The sequence below is a fragment of the Saimiri boliviensis genome, chromosome 11 (assembly GCF_048565385.1).
Source record: "Saimiri boliviensis isolate mSaiBol1 chromosome 11, mSaiBol1.pri, whole genome shotgun sequence".
Taxonomy (NCBI): Eukaryota; Metazoa; Chordata; class Mammalia; order Primates; family Cebidae; genus Saimiri; species Saimiri boliviensis.
Window position 1 is genome coordinate 58,087,736 of NC_133459.1, and position 14,359 is coordinate 58,102,094.

The following is a 14,359-nucleotide window of genomic DNA, read 5'->3' on the forward strand; positions in this document are numbered from 1 at the left end:
CCGCCAAGGAGACAGCCTCACAGACCTGTCAAAATCCATGTCAGACAACATGCAAAGTGATTTTCTTCACCCACCTCATGAACATTTAGTAGCCTCCACGAGACAGGCCGCTGTTAACTCATTTCACAGGTCAGGAAACCAAGCCTCAGACAGTTTCAGTGACTCGACAAAATGTCACCAATGCTGAGTGATGGAGCCAGTGGGCTTGAGGCCAAAGTCCATTTTCTCCCTGCTACAAAGATGACTAAGCACGACTCAGAGTCTGGTGGAGGAGAACACATAAACAGCCTTTGATGATACCCAGGCCCTTTTGAATTTGCTCTATTGTTGTTCTTTTTCTTTAAGATTTCAGCCCTAAAAGTAGCGAGCTGAAAATCAGGGCTGCTTTGCAAATGCCCACAAACCACTGAGGGGAGTTTTGTCAAAGAAGGCGGGAAAGAAAAATAAATGTAGGCTTCTGCTCTTTAAACCTCAGCTCAGTGAGGCAGACTTTCCCGGAATACTTCAGGCCTCTTCAAAGGCCTATTGTGGAAAGTCTCCAGATGTGCGTGGAAAACCTCACTGGGAAGCTTCCCAGTGAAGAGGCCCTTTAAGCCTGAACTGAAATGAAGGAAGCTGACACCATGAGTCCTATCGGGTGGCCTGTTTTCTGAAGGAGCCTAGATTCTACCCTAACCTTAAGAAGGTTGTAGGAGGTTGGGTGATTAGCCAGTTCTTATTCCTTTGCTAAATATTGTATCTCCTTTGATTATAGAAAGCAGTGGAGTTTTGTTGATTTTGATTATTGTCTTTCCTTTTTTTGCTGAAGTGAGGAGTGGAGATGGGTGGGGGGCATTCGCCATGTTATTTATCTACCTTTTAGTTGTTAGTGACAATCTGGTCATTCCTCCAGCATACCTTGTGAGGGCTAGGAGGGATTTCTGGATTGGATAAAGTTGAGGCACTGAGCGAGTCCTGCCGGTTCCTATAATGATGCATCTGAGTGTTCTGAGAGTCAGAATCCACTGGAATCTGGCTCCGATCCCCTGCCCCAAATCCCTGTTTAAGCTATCTTCCCAACGCCCACTTAGTCCTAGGTTTGAGGCCGCACCTTCCTCTTGCTCGATACAGTTAAGCCAGTGAGACCCAGGTTTCAATCATGCCTCTCTCATTAGCTGTGGCATCTTGCACAGAGTAATATCAGCCTCACAGAGCCTCAGTTTCCTCATCTGTAAAATGGAGGTAATACCAGTCCCATCATCTTACTGTTGCTGTGAGGATTAAATGAATTACTGAGTTGCCGCACACAAAGCATCTGGTCCAGTTCCTGGCACAGAGTGAAGGTTCAGTTTATTTTCATTCCTTTCCTCTTTAATCCAGTTGTTTGAAGAGGCAGAGCTGTCCCATTTGACCAGCGAATTTTACTTCTGTAGCTCTTTAAATTCTCTCCCCGCCATATACATATGCGCTTAGCTAAGTATTTTGAGATCACAGTGTATTTAGGGGAAAGTCCTTTTGGCTACAGCTAAAATTAGGCCTCTCTTGTGCTCCTCTGTTTACCACCCCCCTTCCTATTTTAACTAATTAGAGGCATTGACACTAAGAAACACTTGAGAAAAGTTGGAAGAACAGCTGGGAGTTGTTCTAGATACCAGCAGCTGCTCCCTGTCAGCATGCAGGCACTGAAAAGGATGATCCTGAGTGGGGGGATGCAGAGAGGGCACCTCAGGGATAAAGATGAGGGAATGGCAAAGTCTGTCCATATCATGGCAAACTGAGAAGGGCGGAGTTCCTATCACTGTGTCCTCTGCCTTCTGCTGAGAGAGAAGAGGGGTCAGAGACAGCAAAGCAGGTAGAAAAAGGGAGGCAAGAAAGGGGAAGGGAAGGAAGGGATTCAGGAACTTAGCTAGTTGGTTAGGTGATTACTTTTTGCAGACCACTGTTCCCCCACCTAGACCACTACAGTATCTCCTAACCAGTCTCACATTTGTAGGCTACTTCCCCGCTGGAACCAGAGAGGTCACAGGACCAGTTAGGAGATACTGTATGCAATTCTTGCACCCTGAAATCCCTGCTACGAGCTTCCACCATGGAATTTGACAAAATTCCAAAACCCATCACATGGCACCAAGTACCTGGATGCACCTTCCCCTGTTCCCCCTAATTGTTACTGCTCACTCCTGCTGGCTTCTGTTCATTCCCTCTGCTTCAAAGGTCTTTCTCTCCTGGTGCCAGATTGCCCAAGTTTAATCCAGGTTTCTCTACTCACTACTACTCCCTACAGGCCTCTCCATCTCCCTTCCAGCCTTAAACACCTACTGAGCTCCCCTAGAATTCCCTGTCCAAGTCCTACACACTCTCCTCATGGAGTCCCCTGGCCTATACACCCCCAAATAAAAGCTGCTGTGTTTCCAGATGGCCATGGTGACTGTGCATAAAGCCTAGCAAATATGCATAAAGCCAGAAGACATGAGACCATGGAAAGGCCTATCATGGAGACCATGGGAAGGTCTCATGTCTCTGGCTTGATGCACATTTTTGTGTCCCCAGCCCTATCTCCTCCTCTCTACCCTCGGGAAACTGGGTGATTTCTCTGTGGGAAGGTCTGAGCCTTAGGCTCTCTGTTGATTGTCCCGTGCTGCATTTAAACGTCCTGGCTATTCAGCACTTCTGCTGTTTTTTTGTTTTTTATTTTTTTTAAAGGCAAGCACCTTCACATCTCAGGTGTAAATGCCAGATCTTGTAACACTACAAGGACAAATTCATTTCTTACTGAATAATCAAGCTTAAAACCCACATGACTGGCTGATGTAACTTTTGGCCTGGTCTGTGAGGAATTTTTGCAACATTATTTCCCGTGCTTTCTTTCCTTGTTGCTGCTGTTCTCAGAACAAGGCAAGGCTGAGATTCTCCCTCTCAGTTACTCCATGTCCCTGAATTAAGCGCTGAGAGATCTAAAAAAGGGAGCTCTGTGCACACAGCAGTAAGGACAAACTCTCAACTCTGCATCCCCCCATAAGTGGGCCACATGCTTAGCCCAGAAATCTAAGAGTTAGTTACTTCTAACGACTTTCTCCCTATAACAGCCCCATCTGCTCTGTCACTGAAGCATGTTATCTGCCTCCTAATCATCTCTCCTATCTGGGTGATAAGAGAGAGCCACCTTGATGTCCCCAGGCCTTCTGCACCTGGGTCCCTGCTGACCTTAGCACAGCTGCTGGGTGACAGTAGTTCTGACTTCCCAAGGCCCTTGGAAAGGAGACGGTGGGGTCCACGTGGTATAGCCCTGCCTGCCTCTCAGTTCTGTTTCACCCACACTTCCCTTAACTCTGTCTGCTCCAACCACACAGCCTTTCTCATTCCTCGAGTGTCATTTTTCTTTTATTTTTCTTTATTTCAGTAGGGATTTGGGGAACAGGTGTTGTTTGGTTGCATGAATAAGTTCTTTTTTGAGACAGGGTCTTGCTCTGGCAACCAGACTGGAGTGCAGTAGAGCCATTGCAACTCACTGCAGCCTCGACCTCCTGGGCTCAGGTGATTCTCCCACCTCACCCTCCCAGGTAGCTGGGACCACAGGCATGCATCACCACACCTGGCTAATTTTTTGTATTTTTTGGTAGAGATGGGGTTTTGCCACATTGGCCAGGCTGGTCTAGAGCTCCTGGCTCAAGCAATCCAACTGCCTTGGCCTCCCAGAGTGCTGGGATTACAGGCCTGAGTTCAAGTGTCATTTTTCCCTCTTTTTATGTGGCCCTCTCTTCTTCTAGCCACATGCTTCCCCCTCCTTCAGCCATTAATACCTGTGTACCCTTTCAATCTCAGCTAAGCTATGACGTACATGAAGCATGCATGCATATAGACAGAGACATACATACCATTCAGCCTAACTGAGGTGATTGAGGAATGCCAAGGCCCTCCTCTGCCCTTTGAGTGCCCTGAAGTGGCCCTTGCGGGAGGAGAGGGCCCTCGTCCCTCAGTCTCTGAAAGGGACCGCCCTCTCATAGAGTAAAGCCCCGAGAGCTGGTTGTGGGCCCACCTCTGCAGTGCTACTCTTCCTCCTGCTTCTGAGCAGAGACGGCCTTAGGGCCAAGGCTCCCAGGGGCTGTGGACAAGAACATTTTATGCTCTGCCCTTACCTCTAATATGACAGATTATTTTTTAATTACCTGGCAGAGATAAGTTTGGCTTCTGCAAATAAAGTAGAAAAGATTTCCTGCCCAGGCTATTAAACACAGCCTTGCCTCATCTATCTGGTCATACCCAAACCCTTAAAAGAAATTTTGTTCTTCTGAATTTCACTCTCCAAGGCACAAAGACCACGTGGTGGTGGGCAGGGGCAGAAAGAGGAATGAGAAGACTTCTCACAGTGATTTGAGGACATTCACACACACATACACACACACAAAACCCTTACTTTCCTGGTCGCTAATCCCACCCACTCACTGCACACATGTCCTGGCCTCCTTGAGAATCTCTGTTCCACTGACAAGCCCTCCGAAGTAAGGGGTTTAGGCTGCCTTCCTCCTTTAGTTAACATCTTGTCCCCCAGTGAACCCCATCCAGCCTTCCATTTTTCTCTACCCTGTTTAGCTCTTGAGGAAGATCTACGGCCTGGGAGTTAGGAGGTCCAAGTTCTAGTCCTCAGCTTGACACTAGGTAATATTGTGATCTTCTCTGAGTATTTTTTGGTTTACTCCTATGAAAGCATTCTCAGACCTGTGTCATTTTCATCATTGAATCCACTGCAAACAGAAGTGACCAACATTTGTGACATCTGCTTTTTGCAGAACACCAAGCTAAGAATTAGTGATTACTTATCAACCCACTATCTCTACAAGGCAGCTATGACTTCTGTTTTGTCTATTTACAAAGGAAGACAGAGCTTAAGAGAGCTGCTCAGGACCACAAGCAGGTAATATTAGAGGTAGGTTTCAAAACCAGGTCTCTGTCTCCAGAGTAAGAGAGTCTCAACTGTACTATGGAATAAGAAATCAAAATGACATTTTAAATATCAGTTTCTTTTATTTATGCATTATGCAGGTGATGGAATTCGTTTCTTAGATTTTTTTTCCCCCTAAATATACTGTGCTCAGGAGCTGGGTAAAGGAAAAGCACACACCTTGGGACCTGGCTGTGTCCCCACCCAGATCTCATCTTGAATTCCCCCATGTTGTGGGAGAGACCCAGTGGGAGGTAACTGAATCATGGGGCAGGTCTTTCCCATGCTGTTCTCAGGAAAGTGAATAAGTCTCAAAAGATCTGATGGTATTATAAGGTGGAGTTTCCCTGCACACACACTTTCTCTTTTTTTGCCTGCTGCCATCCATGTCAGGGGTGACTTGCTCCTCCTTGCCTTCTACCGTGATTGTGAGGCCTCCCAGCCATGTGGAACTGTGAGTCCAATTAAACCTCTTTCTTTTGTAAATGCCGAGTTTCAGGTATGCCTTTATCAGCGGCATGAAAATGGACTAATACAGTAAATTGGTACCAGGAGTGGGGCACTGCTGAAAAGATACCCAAAAATGTGGAAGCAACTTTGGAACTGGGTAACAGGCAGAGGTTGGAATAGTTTGGAGGGCTCAGAAGACAGGAAAATGTGGGAAAGTTCGGAACTCCCTACAGACTTGTGGAACGGTTTTGCCCAAAATGCTGATAATGATATGAACAATAGAGTCCAGGCTGAGATAGTCTCAGATGGAAATGAGGAACTTGTTGGGAACTGGAGCAAAGGTGACTCTTGTTGCATTTTAGCAAAGAGACTGGTGGCATTTTGCCCCTTTCCTAGAGATTTGTGGAACTTTGAATCTGAGAGAGATGCTTTAGGGTATCTGGTGGAAGAAATTTCTAAGCAGCAAAGCATTCAAGAGGTGACTTGGGTGCTGTTAAAGCCATTCAATTTTATAAGGAAAGCAGAACATTAAAGTTTGCAAAATTTGCAACCTAACAATGCAATAGAAAATAAAATCCTGTTTCCTGAGGAGAAATTCAAGCAGTCTGCAGAAATTTGCATAAGTAACAAGGAGCCAAATGTTAATCCCCAAGACAATAGGGAACATGTCTCCAGGCCATATCAGAGGTCTTCATGGCATCCCCTCCCATCACAGGCCTAGAGGCCTAAGAGGAAAAAGAGGTTTCATAGGCAGGGCCCAGGGTCCCCATGCTATGTGCAGCCTTGGGACTTCGTGCCCTGAGTCCCAGCTGCTCCAGCTATGGCTGAAAGGGGCCAACATAGAGCTCAGGCCATGGCTTCAGAGGGTGCAAGCCTCAAACCTTGGCAGCATCCACACGGTATTGAGCTGGCAAGTGCACAGAAGTAAAGAACTGCAGCTTAGGAACTTCTGCCTAAATTTCAGAGGATGTATGGAAACACCTGGATGTCCAGACAGAAGTTTGCTGCAGGGGCATGGCTCTCATGGAGAACCTCTGCTAGGGCAGTGTGGAAGGGAAATGTGGGGTTAAAGCCCTCACACAGAGTCCCTACTGGGGCACCACCTAGTGGAGCTGTGAGAAGAGGGTCACTGACCTCTAGACCCCAGAATGGTAGATCCACTGATAGCTTGTACCCTGTGCTTGGAAAAACTGCAGACACTCAACACCCGCCCATGAAATCAGCTGGGAGGGAGGTTGTACCCACAAAGCCACAGGGCAGAGCTGTTCAAGACCATGGGAACTCACCTCTTGCATCAGTGTGACCTGTATATGAGACATGGAATCAAAGGAGATCATTTTGCTTTGAGGTTTGACTGCCCTCCTGGATTTTGGACTGGCATGGGGCCTGTAGCCTCTTTGTTTTGGCCAATTTCTCCCATTTGGAATGGCTATATTTACCCAATGCTTATACTCACATTATATCTAGGAAGTAACTAGCTTACTTTTGATTTTACAGGCTTATAGGCAGAAAGGACTTGCCTTGTCTCAGAGGTGACATTGGACTTCGGACTTTTGAGTTAATGCTAAAATGAGTTAAGATTTGGGGGGGACTGTTGGGAAGGCATGATTAGTTTTGGAATGTAAGGACATGTGATTTGGCAGGGGCCAGGGCAGAATGATATGGTTTTGCTGTGTCCCCACCCAAATCTCATCTTGAGTTCCCCTATGTTGTAGGAGGGACTCCATGGGAGGTAATTGAATTGTGGGGGCAAACCAAGGACCAGAATGGTTATAAAACTTGTCTGAATTCATAAGATTTACAAATGAAAAGAAGAGCCTAGAACCCAGGTCTCCTGAGTCCTCAGAATCACTCACATCAAATAAGCCTCCCTTTTCAAAAAGACAAACCTTCAAGAACATTAATTTTGTGCCCATCTAAAAGCCTCACTGAGCTGTGCTAAAGGTAATAGGCATTGAAAAAAATGTTCTCATGGAAACTCCCAGCTGCAAGCACAAAGAAGTAGGTCTCCAGGGAACAGGGTAAGGATCGTCTGAAGAGATCTATGCTGGTGAGATTACAAAAATCATCATATATGAATAAATGAACATATGGAAGGAATCAGCAGAGCCCTCTTATTCTTCCCGTATGTAAACTCGGCCTTCGCCTAAAGTCATTAAGTAAACACAGATGCAGCCAAACCAGGCACCAGATGGCAAACGAGTTTTGGAATAAAGGTAAAGAAAGCTTTCAGTGTTTACTCAAAGATGGGGCGGGAAAACCATGATCCAAAATGCTGTGGTTTCTCCAGAATGGCCACCTGGAGTCACCAAGGCCCAAAACTGACCAAATAAAACAAAATGAAACCGGAATATTCATGATTGGGAAGCTCTAGGAAAACCACTGCTATCTTCTGTGAATGGAATCCCATAACCACTGCTATCTTCTGTGAATGGAATCCCATGTCAGGAGAAACTGGTTATCCTGAGAAATGATAGAAATAATTAAAGTACTAGGACGAGAGAACAGCAGGAATGTGGTCCGAATCCACTTCTGCTGAACAGTCACATGTGCTCAGAGCTTTATATGCTTGGCCTCATGTAATCCTCACAATTACCCATTAGGTTTTGGCCAAATTTTATAAATGAGGAAATTTCATAAATGGGTTAACAGAGATTAGGCCCCAAGGTCACAGCACAGGAATGCCATCCTCGCTGTGGCCAGTGCTTCTTTGCTCCATTCTCAGCTTTGCTCTGATTTCCAATCTTCTGTCCTGTTATTAGGCCATTTAATATTTGATACGGAACACATGATCCCTGGAAGATTCCATTTGCCCAATGATTCCTAAGCACTGACTATGTACTGAGCCCCTGGGAAGGGCCATGGGTTATACCTAAGTACCAGACACAGGGGAAGCCAGGCACATTCTCTCTGCCCTTCCTGCTCAAACCACTGGACCTAAGTAAGAAGGTCACCTGGTCAGGTACTGCCTTGAAGAGAGACCAGAACAGACATGGATTGGGGAACAGAGCATTCCTCAAAACTTGGCTTCACTTTTATTTCACAAAAGACACCACCCTTGCATGTTCCTCATCCACCTCTTACCTTGTACATTTGCCATGACCACCAGTAATGAAGACAGTCCTTGTGAATATTTGTTTTTCAGTATGTATGAGTTTATATATTGGGGGTAGAAAATTCCAGTAAAGTTTCAGCTTCAGCTAAAAGCTGTATCTCATTCTGTCCTTGCCTCTAACCTGAAAGATTATTTTTTAATTACTTGGTAGAGATAAGTTTGGTTTCTGCAAATAAACTAGCAAACATTTTCTGCCCAGGCTACCAAACACAGCTTCATCTCACCTATCTGGCCATATGTAAAAACGTTCATTCAAAGAAATTTTGTTCTTTTGAGTTTTACTTTCCCAGGCACAGACTAGGTAGTGAGGAGTACAGGGGTTTGGGGAGAATGGTTTCAACCAAACCATTAATTGCTTGCAGGTGGGAGGGTAAGGTGGAAAGTGCTTTCCAGCAAAACAGACCTGTACCACTAACTAAACTTGCTCTCTTGGGCAAGCCCAAGGAGTTTTAGTTTCCTTCTCGCTAAAATGTACGTGGAAGGGCTGTTTTGAGAAGTTTTTTTCACTTTCCTCTTACAAGTCTTCTCTTTTTCTATATAGTCAATCTCTACATGGCTATTTTATTTTCCCCACATTGTTCTTTACCAAAGCCCAATCCAAGATGAATTCAGCTTTGTGAATGCTATAAATCAAAGCCATGCAAACATAAGGCAGGCTTCTACCACTCTATACTACGTGTTACCAGTCTGTCTTAGCCTTGGTTTCTAGTTGGGTTTGGCCAAGGAGAGGCCCCAGCAGGAGTCTGGAGGATAATGAAGGTGTTTATTCCCCCAGCACTCTCCTTGCTGCGTTGCTGCAGGTTAGCTGCATCCATCTACCGCCTTCTACAGTGGACCACAGTTCCTGTGTGTGGCCCTTTCCCTACAATTTTCTACATGATGGGAACCACTCCTCCCTCCCTGTGCTCTTTCAGGCTAAGAGGTTGTAATGGCTCCCCACTGTTGCCTGTCATTAGGTACTGGTTTCTTTTCCTAAACTTTTTAAAGGAACTCTTTATGAAGTGTACTTCAGTTACTCAGTGTGAGTGTCCATCTGTTTCCTAATAGGAACTTGAATAAATGTATCATGTCAGCTCAATTTCCCATTTTCTGCAGTGACTATTATCAAACAGTGCCAGTTCCCATCCCCATCTTCCCTCTCGTGTTCAGAAAGATGACCTCCTATTTATTCTCAGCCACCAACTATTTCTAAGAGAAAAGCCATTAGAAAGACACCTGCCATTAAATCTCCCAACTTTCTTAGATCCAGCAGTGAGCTGGGGGCTAGCTCAGCCCTACTCACAAGAGCAGATTGTGCACATCTCTTCCCAGCTTCATATCCATTTCATCACATTCATATCTTGAAATTGGCCAAGATGGAATTATTTACAACACAGGAATTGGCAATTGATAAAATTAGGGCTTTCTATTTTTTTGTACAGCCAGTATTGAATATTTATCAGCACACCACTGTTTATATCCAGACACAGCTTTTTCTCCTTCACATTTGTAACAGTGAAAGAGATAGCCCACTTATTATCAGAGACTCTTTCTTCTCCCACTGCCTCTAACAACCCACTTGATTCATTATCCACTCTCACTCCTGTTTATTTAGCTTCTCCTTCAATACTGTCTCCTTCTCATCAACATTTAAACATGCTGTAGACCTGTGCTATCCGATACATTAGCCATTAGTTAAAAGTATTTATTGAACCCATGAGATGTGGCTATTCCAAATTATAATATGTAACATACACACCAGATTTGAAACATTTTCTATAAATAAAAGAATATAAAATACCTCGTGAATAGTTTTTATGTTGATTACTTGAAATAATAATATAATAGGTTAAATAAAAAGATACTAAAATTAAATTCACCAGTTCACTTTTACTTCTTTTAAGTGGGTACTAGAAAATTTAAAATTACTTGTGTGACTCACATTATTTCCTTTGGACAATGCTGCTATAAACATTTTATCTTAAAAATAAAATCCCTAGCTAGGCACAGTGGCTCACACCTGTAATCCCAGCACTTTGGGAGATTGATATGGTTTGGATCTGTGTCCCTGCCCAAATCTCATGTTGAATTGTAATCCCCAGTGAGGAGAGCCCTGGTGGGAGGTGATTGGATTTTGGGGGTGGAGCTCTCATGAATGGTTTAGCACCGTTCCCCTTTCGTACTGCATGTGAGTTCTCAGGAGATCTGGTTGTTTAAAAGTGTGTAGCACCTCCCTCCACTTCCTCCTGCTCCAGCCATGTAAGACGTGCTTGCCTTCTGCCATGATTGTAAGTTTCCTGAGGCCTTCCCGGAAATAGAAGCCACTGTGCTTCCTTGGGCCAATTAAACTTCTTTTCTTTATATATAAATTACCCAGTCTCACATATTTTTTTATAGCAGTGTGAGAACAAACTAATACAGAGGCCAAAGCAGGAAGATTGCCTGAGGCCAGAAATTCAAGACCAGCTTGAGTAACATAGTGAGACTGTATCTCTAATAATACTTTTAAAAAAACAGCCAGGTGTTGTGGTGCACAGCTGTAGTTCCAGCTGCTTGGGACGCTAAGGCAAGAAAATCACTTTAACCCAGAAGTTCAAGCTGCAGTGAGCTATGATCATGCCACTGCACTCCAGCCTGGGTGACAGAGAAAAACCCTGTCTCAAAAATAAAGTAAAATCCCTTCTTCTGACTATTAGCTCCCCTAGTTATTGCCTCTCACAGTCAATGCTTTAGAAGGTATCTGTCATAATTTTTCTCACCACCACCCCTGCCTCCTTAACCAAGGCAGATCTTCCTTCCAGTACAGAAACTCCAACAAAATCACGTTGCCTCAGTCATTAGTGCTGACCTGTAAAATTGCTCATCCACTTACAAGGATTCATTTACTATTTATATGCCAGCAAGTCTACATCTATCTATATAACATCTTCACTTAAATGGCTCACAACCATCTCAATCCAAACATGTTAAAATCTGAACCCACCATCTCTACCTCTGCCTGCAAAATTGGCCCTGTCCCCGTATGTAGCACTATCAACAAATGGCACCTTGTGTACTTACTCACTCTTGGCAGAACCTAAAGGACATTCTGAGCCCACTCTGTCTTTTCGCTCCACATCAGTCTCTCATGGTGTCTTTCTAAATCACAGCCAGTGTCTCTTGAATTCTTCCACGTTGCTTTAATTCTACCCTCACCGTCTTAGTCCAGGCCACCCTTATAACTCACCTGGACTGCTCCAAGGAACTCTTCAATGGTTTCCTTGCCTCCGCTTTTACCATTCTCTATTCTCTACAAATGAACCAAAATGATCTTTAACAAACATGAATAAGGTCACTCTTGCTTAAAACTCTCCAGTGGCTTCTCCTTTGGCATAACTCAAAACCCTTTAACATGATTTACGGGGCCATCTAAAATCTGAGTCCTGCCTTCATCTACAGCTTCATCTCCTATATGCTTTCCCTTCATTCTATCCAGTCATCTTGGACGTCTGCATGTCCTTTAAATATGTAATATTATCCTGACTTAGGGCCTTCAGATATGCATTTCCTTCAGTCTGGAACCTTCCTCATCAACTTTCTTTACCCAGCCAGCTCCCTTATCAACTTTCAAGTAGTTCCATCGGCTTCATAGTAGTTTTGTCTTCCTCTTCCTCTCTCCCATGAGCACCGGTGTTGCCCCAGTAGGCTGTAAGCTTCGTGAGGTCAGGGATCAGAGCTGTCTGGTTGCCTGCTCTATCCATAATGCCTAGTGCAATGCCTTACACACAATAAGTACTCAGTAAGTATTTGTTGCACAATGAAAATGACATTATCTGGCTCAAAATTCTCATTTTGAGAAAGAGGAAACTGAGATCCAAAGGAAGGAAGCAACTTATTCAAAACAACACAGCCCAGACTAAGATTAATACAGGGCTGGAGCCTCCTGATTTCCAGATCAGTTTTTCTTTTTCTTCCAGCACATCATGTGCCTATCTATAATATAGTAACCAGAAGGAAGCAGACTGGATTCCCTCTGTCTTGTAAAAGCCAGAGCAAGTTCTTATTTGTAAACACAGCTGACATGGTTGTTTTCTTTGTTTGTTTTAAGTAAAAGGACTGGAAGTACAACCCAAAAATAAACTTTGTGTTTCCAAACCAAGAAGCATCTACAACTTTTATTCCCTGCAGCCTCCTTTCTGCCCATTGTTCATCTTCCTTCCCTTCATTAACCACAGGCAGCAGCTGATATTCAGTGTTGAATGGTCTCTGCATTCTGTGTTCTTTGTTACTCCCCTGCCCAGGCAGCATGTCACATGCAGCAGAAGATTAGGAAGTACTGTCTTTAAATAGTAGCACTCAAAAGAATATTACAAGATCCTGTGTAGTGCTGGGGTGGAGATTGATGTAATAATTTTTAGAATAAAAATAACTCACATATTTGGAGCTGTTAGTTTGTCACTGGCACGAACTTCAGTGGTTTGTATGCATTTTCTTTTTTAACTTTATAGGTAATTATTTTCATTACTTCTCTTTTACAGATGATTAAACTGAGGTACAAAGAGGTTAGTGAAGGCCTAAGCCATTCTGTTTTCTTTGTTTTTGTTTTGCTTTTGTTTTGTTTTGTGAGACAGTCTCTCTCTATCATCCAGGCTGGAGTGCAGTGGCACGGTCTCAGCTCACTGCAACCTCTGCCACCAACGTTCAAGCGATTTCTCCTGACTCAGCCTCCCAAGTAGCTGGGATTACAGGCACCCACCACCACACCTGGCTAATTTTTGTATTTTTTAATAGAGCCAGGGTTTTACCCTGTTGGCCAGGCTTGAACCCCTGACCTCAGGTGATTTGCGTGCCTCAACCTCCCAAAGTGTTTGGATTACAGATGTGAGCCACTGCGCCCGGCCAGCCCAAGCCATTCTGTTAGCTAGTGAAAGAATCAAATTTCTCATCTAGCCAGTCTAGAACCTTCAATCCTAACTATCCGACATCTGACCATGAAAAATGTGTTGATATGACAGGAAATACCAAAAAGTACAACTGAGAGAGATCCTAAAGTTGCTGTATACACATATCCTTGATCCTCCCCCTGATTCATTCATTAATTCATTAATCCATTTACTTATGTATTCTTTCATTCTTTCAACATGTATTTATTGTATATTTGCATTATTTATATCAATTGCTGGGAATACAGAGAAAGTTAATGGCTTCTACCCTTTTTCATCTCATAGTCTAGTGGGGAGACATACAAGAAAACAGACATTTATCCTACTGTGTGCTGAATGATAAGACAGAGGAAAACCAGAGGGCTTTGGGAACACAGAAGAGATCATAAACACATAAAGAGAGTTTCAAGGGGCACAGCAGTGATTGGCCTTGGACCTGCATTCGACACCTCTCCCTTTCTCCATCTGACCTCTGCTCTCTCCCTGTCCTGACTTCTAGCCTGTCTCTTACTTTGGTACCATCCTTGGCCTCCCTAACTCCTGGCTTCAAATTCAACGTCTTTGCTTGTCTTTTCCCTCCAGAATTTGGTTTGTAATGGATTCTGACTTAACTAGATGGATTCTGTATCGTAAATCAGTCTAAGGCCAGCCCCAGAGTCTAGGCCAGAATCTCTAGGCTCCACTGCCAAAACGGCTCTCACTTAGGAGAATTGGAGATCCAAAAGCAGGGAACTTGAAGAGTGTGGAGGGACAGATGGATGGATAGATACCCTGCGTCTTAGGTTGGATTATTCACCTGCCTAAACCCAGAGCAGCTGGCCTAGTGACTATTCAACATCCCTTGCAGCTCAATCATTATTCATTATGTTAATATTATCACACATTTCGATTATTTGCTGTCCATTTGGTTTCTGATTTGCTGGTCAAAGGATTATCATGGGAGGGAATTAACACTGAAGCAGGCAGTGCAAATTT

The 14,359-nt window shown here is 44.1% G+C and overlaps 1 protein-coding gene across 10 annotated transcripts in view; it reads left to right on the forward strand.

Annotated features, from left to right (window-relative positions):
* The window catches only part of FGGY (FGGY carbohydrate kinase domain containing), a 429,730-nt gene that overhangs the window by 397,851 nt on the left and 17,520 nt on the right, over positions 1-14,359 (forward strand). For 7 of the 10 annotated variants that reach the window (XM_074380908.1, XM_074380904.1, XM_074380909.1 and 4 more), the window contains one exon: positions 12,980-13,003. The exons of the other annotated variants lie outside the window; for them this stretch is intronic. In XM_074380908.1, coding sequence (XP_074237009.1) covers positions 12,980-13,003 — 24 coding nt within the window. The remainder of the gene's footprint in view (positions 1-12,979; positions 13,004-14,359) is intronic. 10 annotated transcript variants of the gene reach the window in all.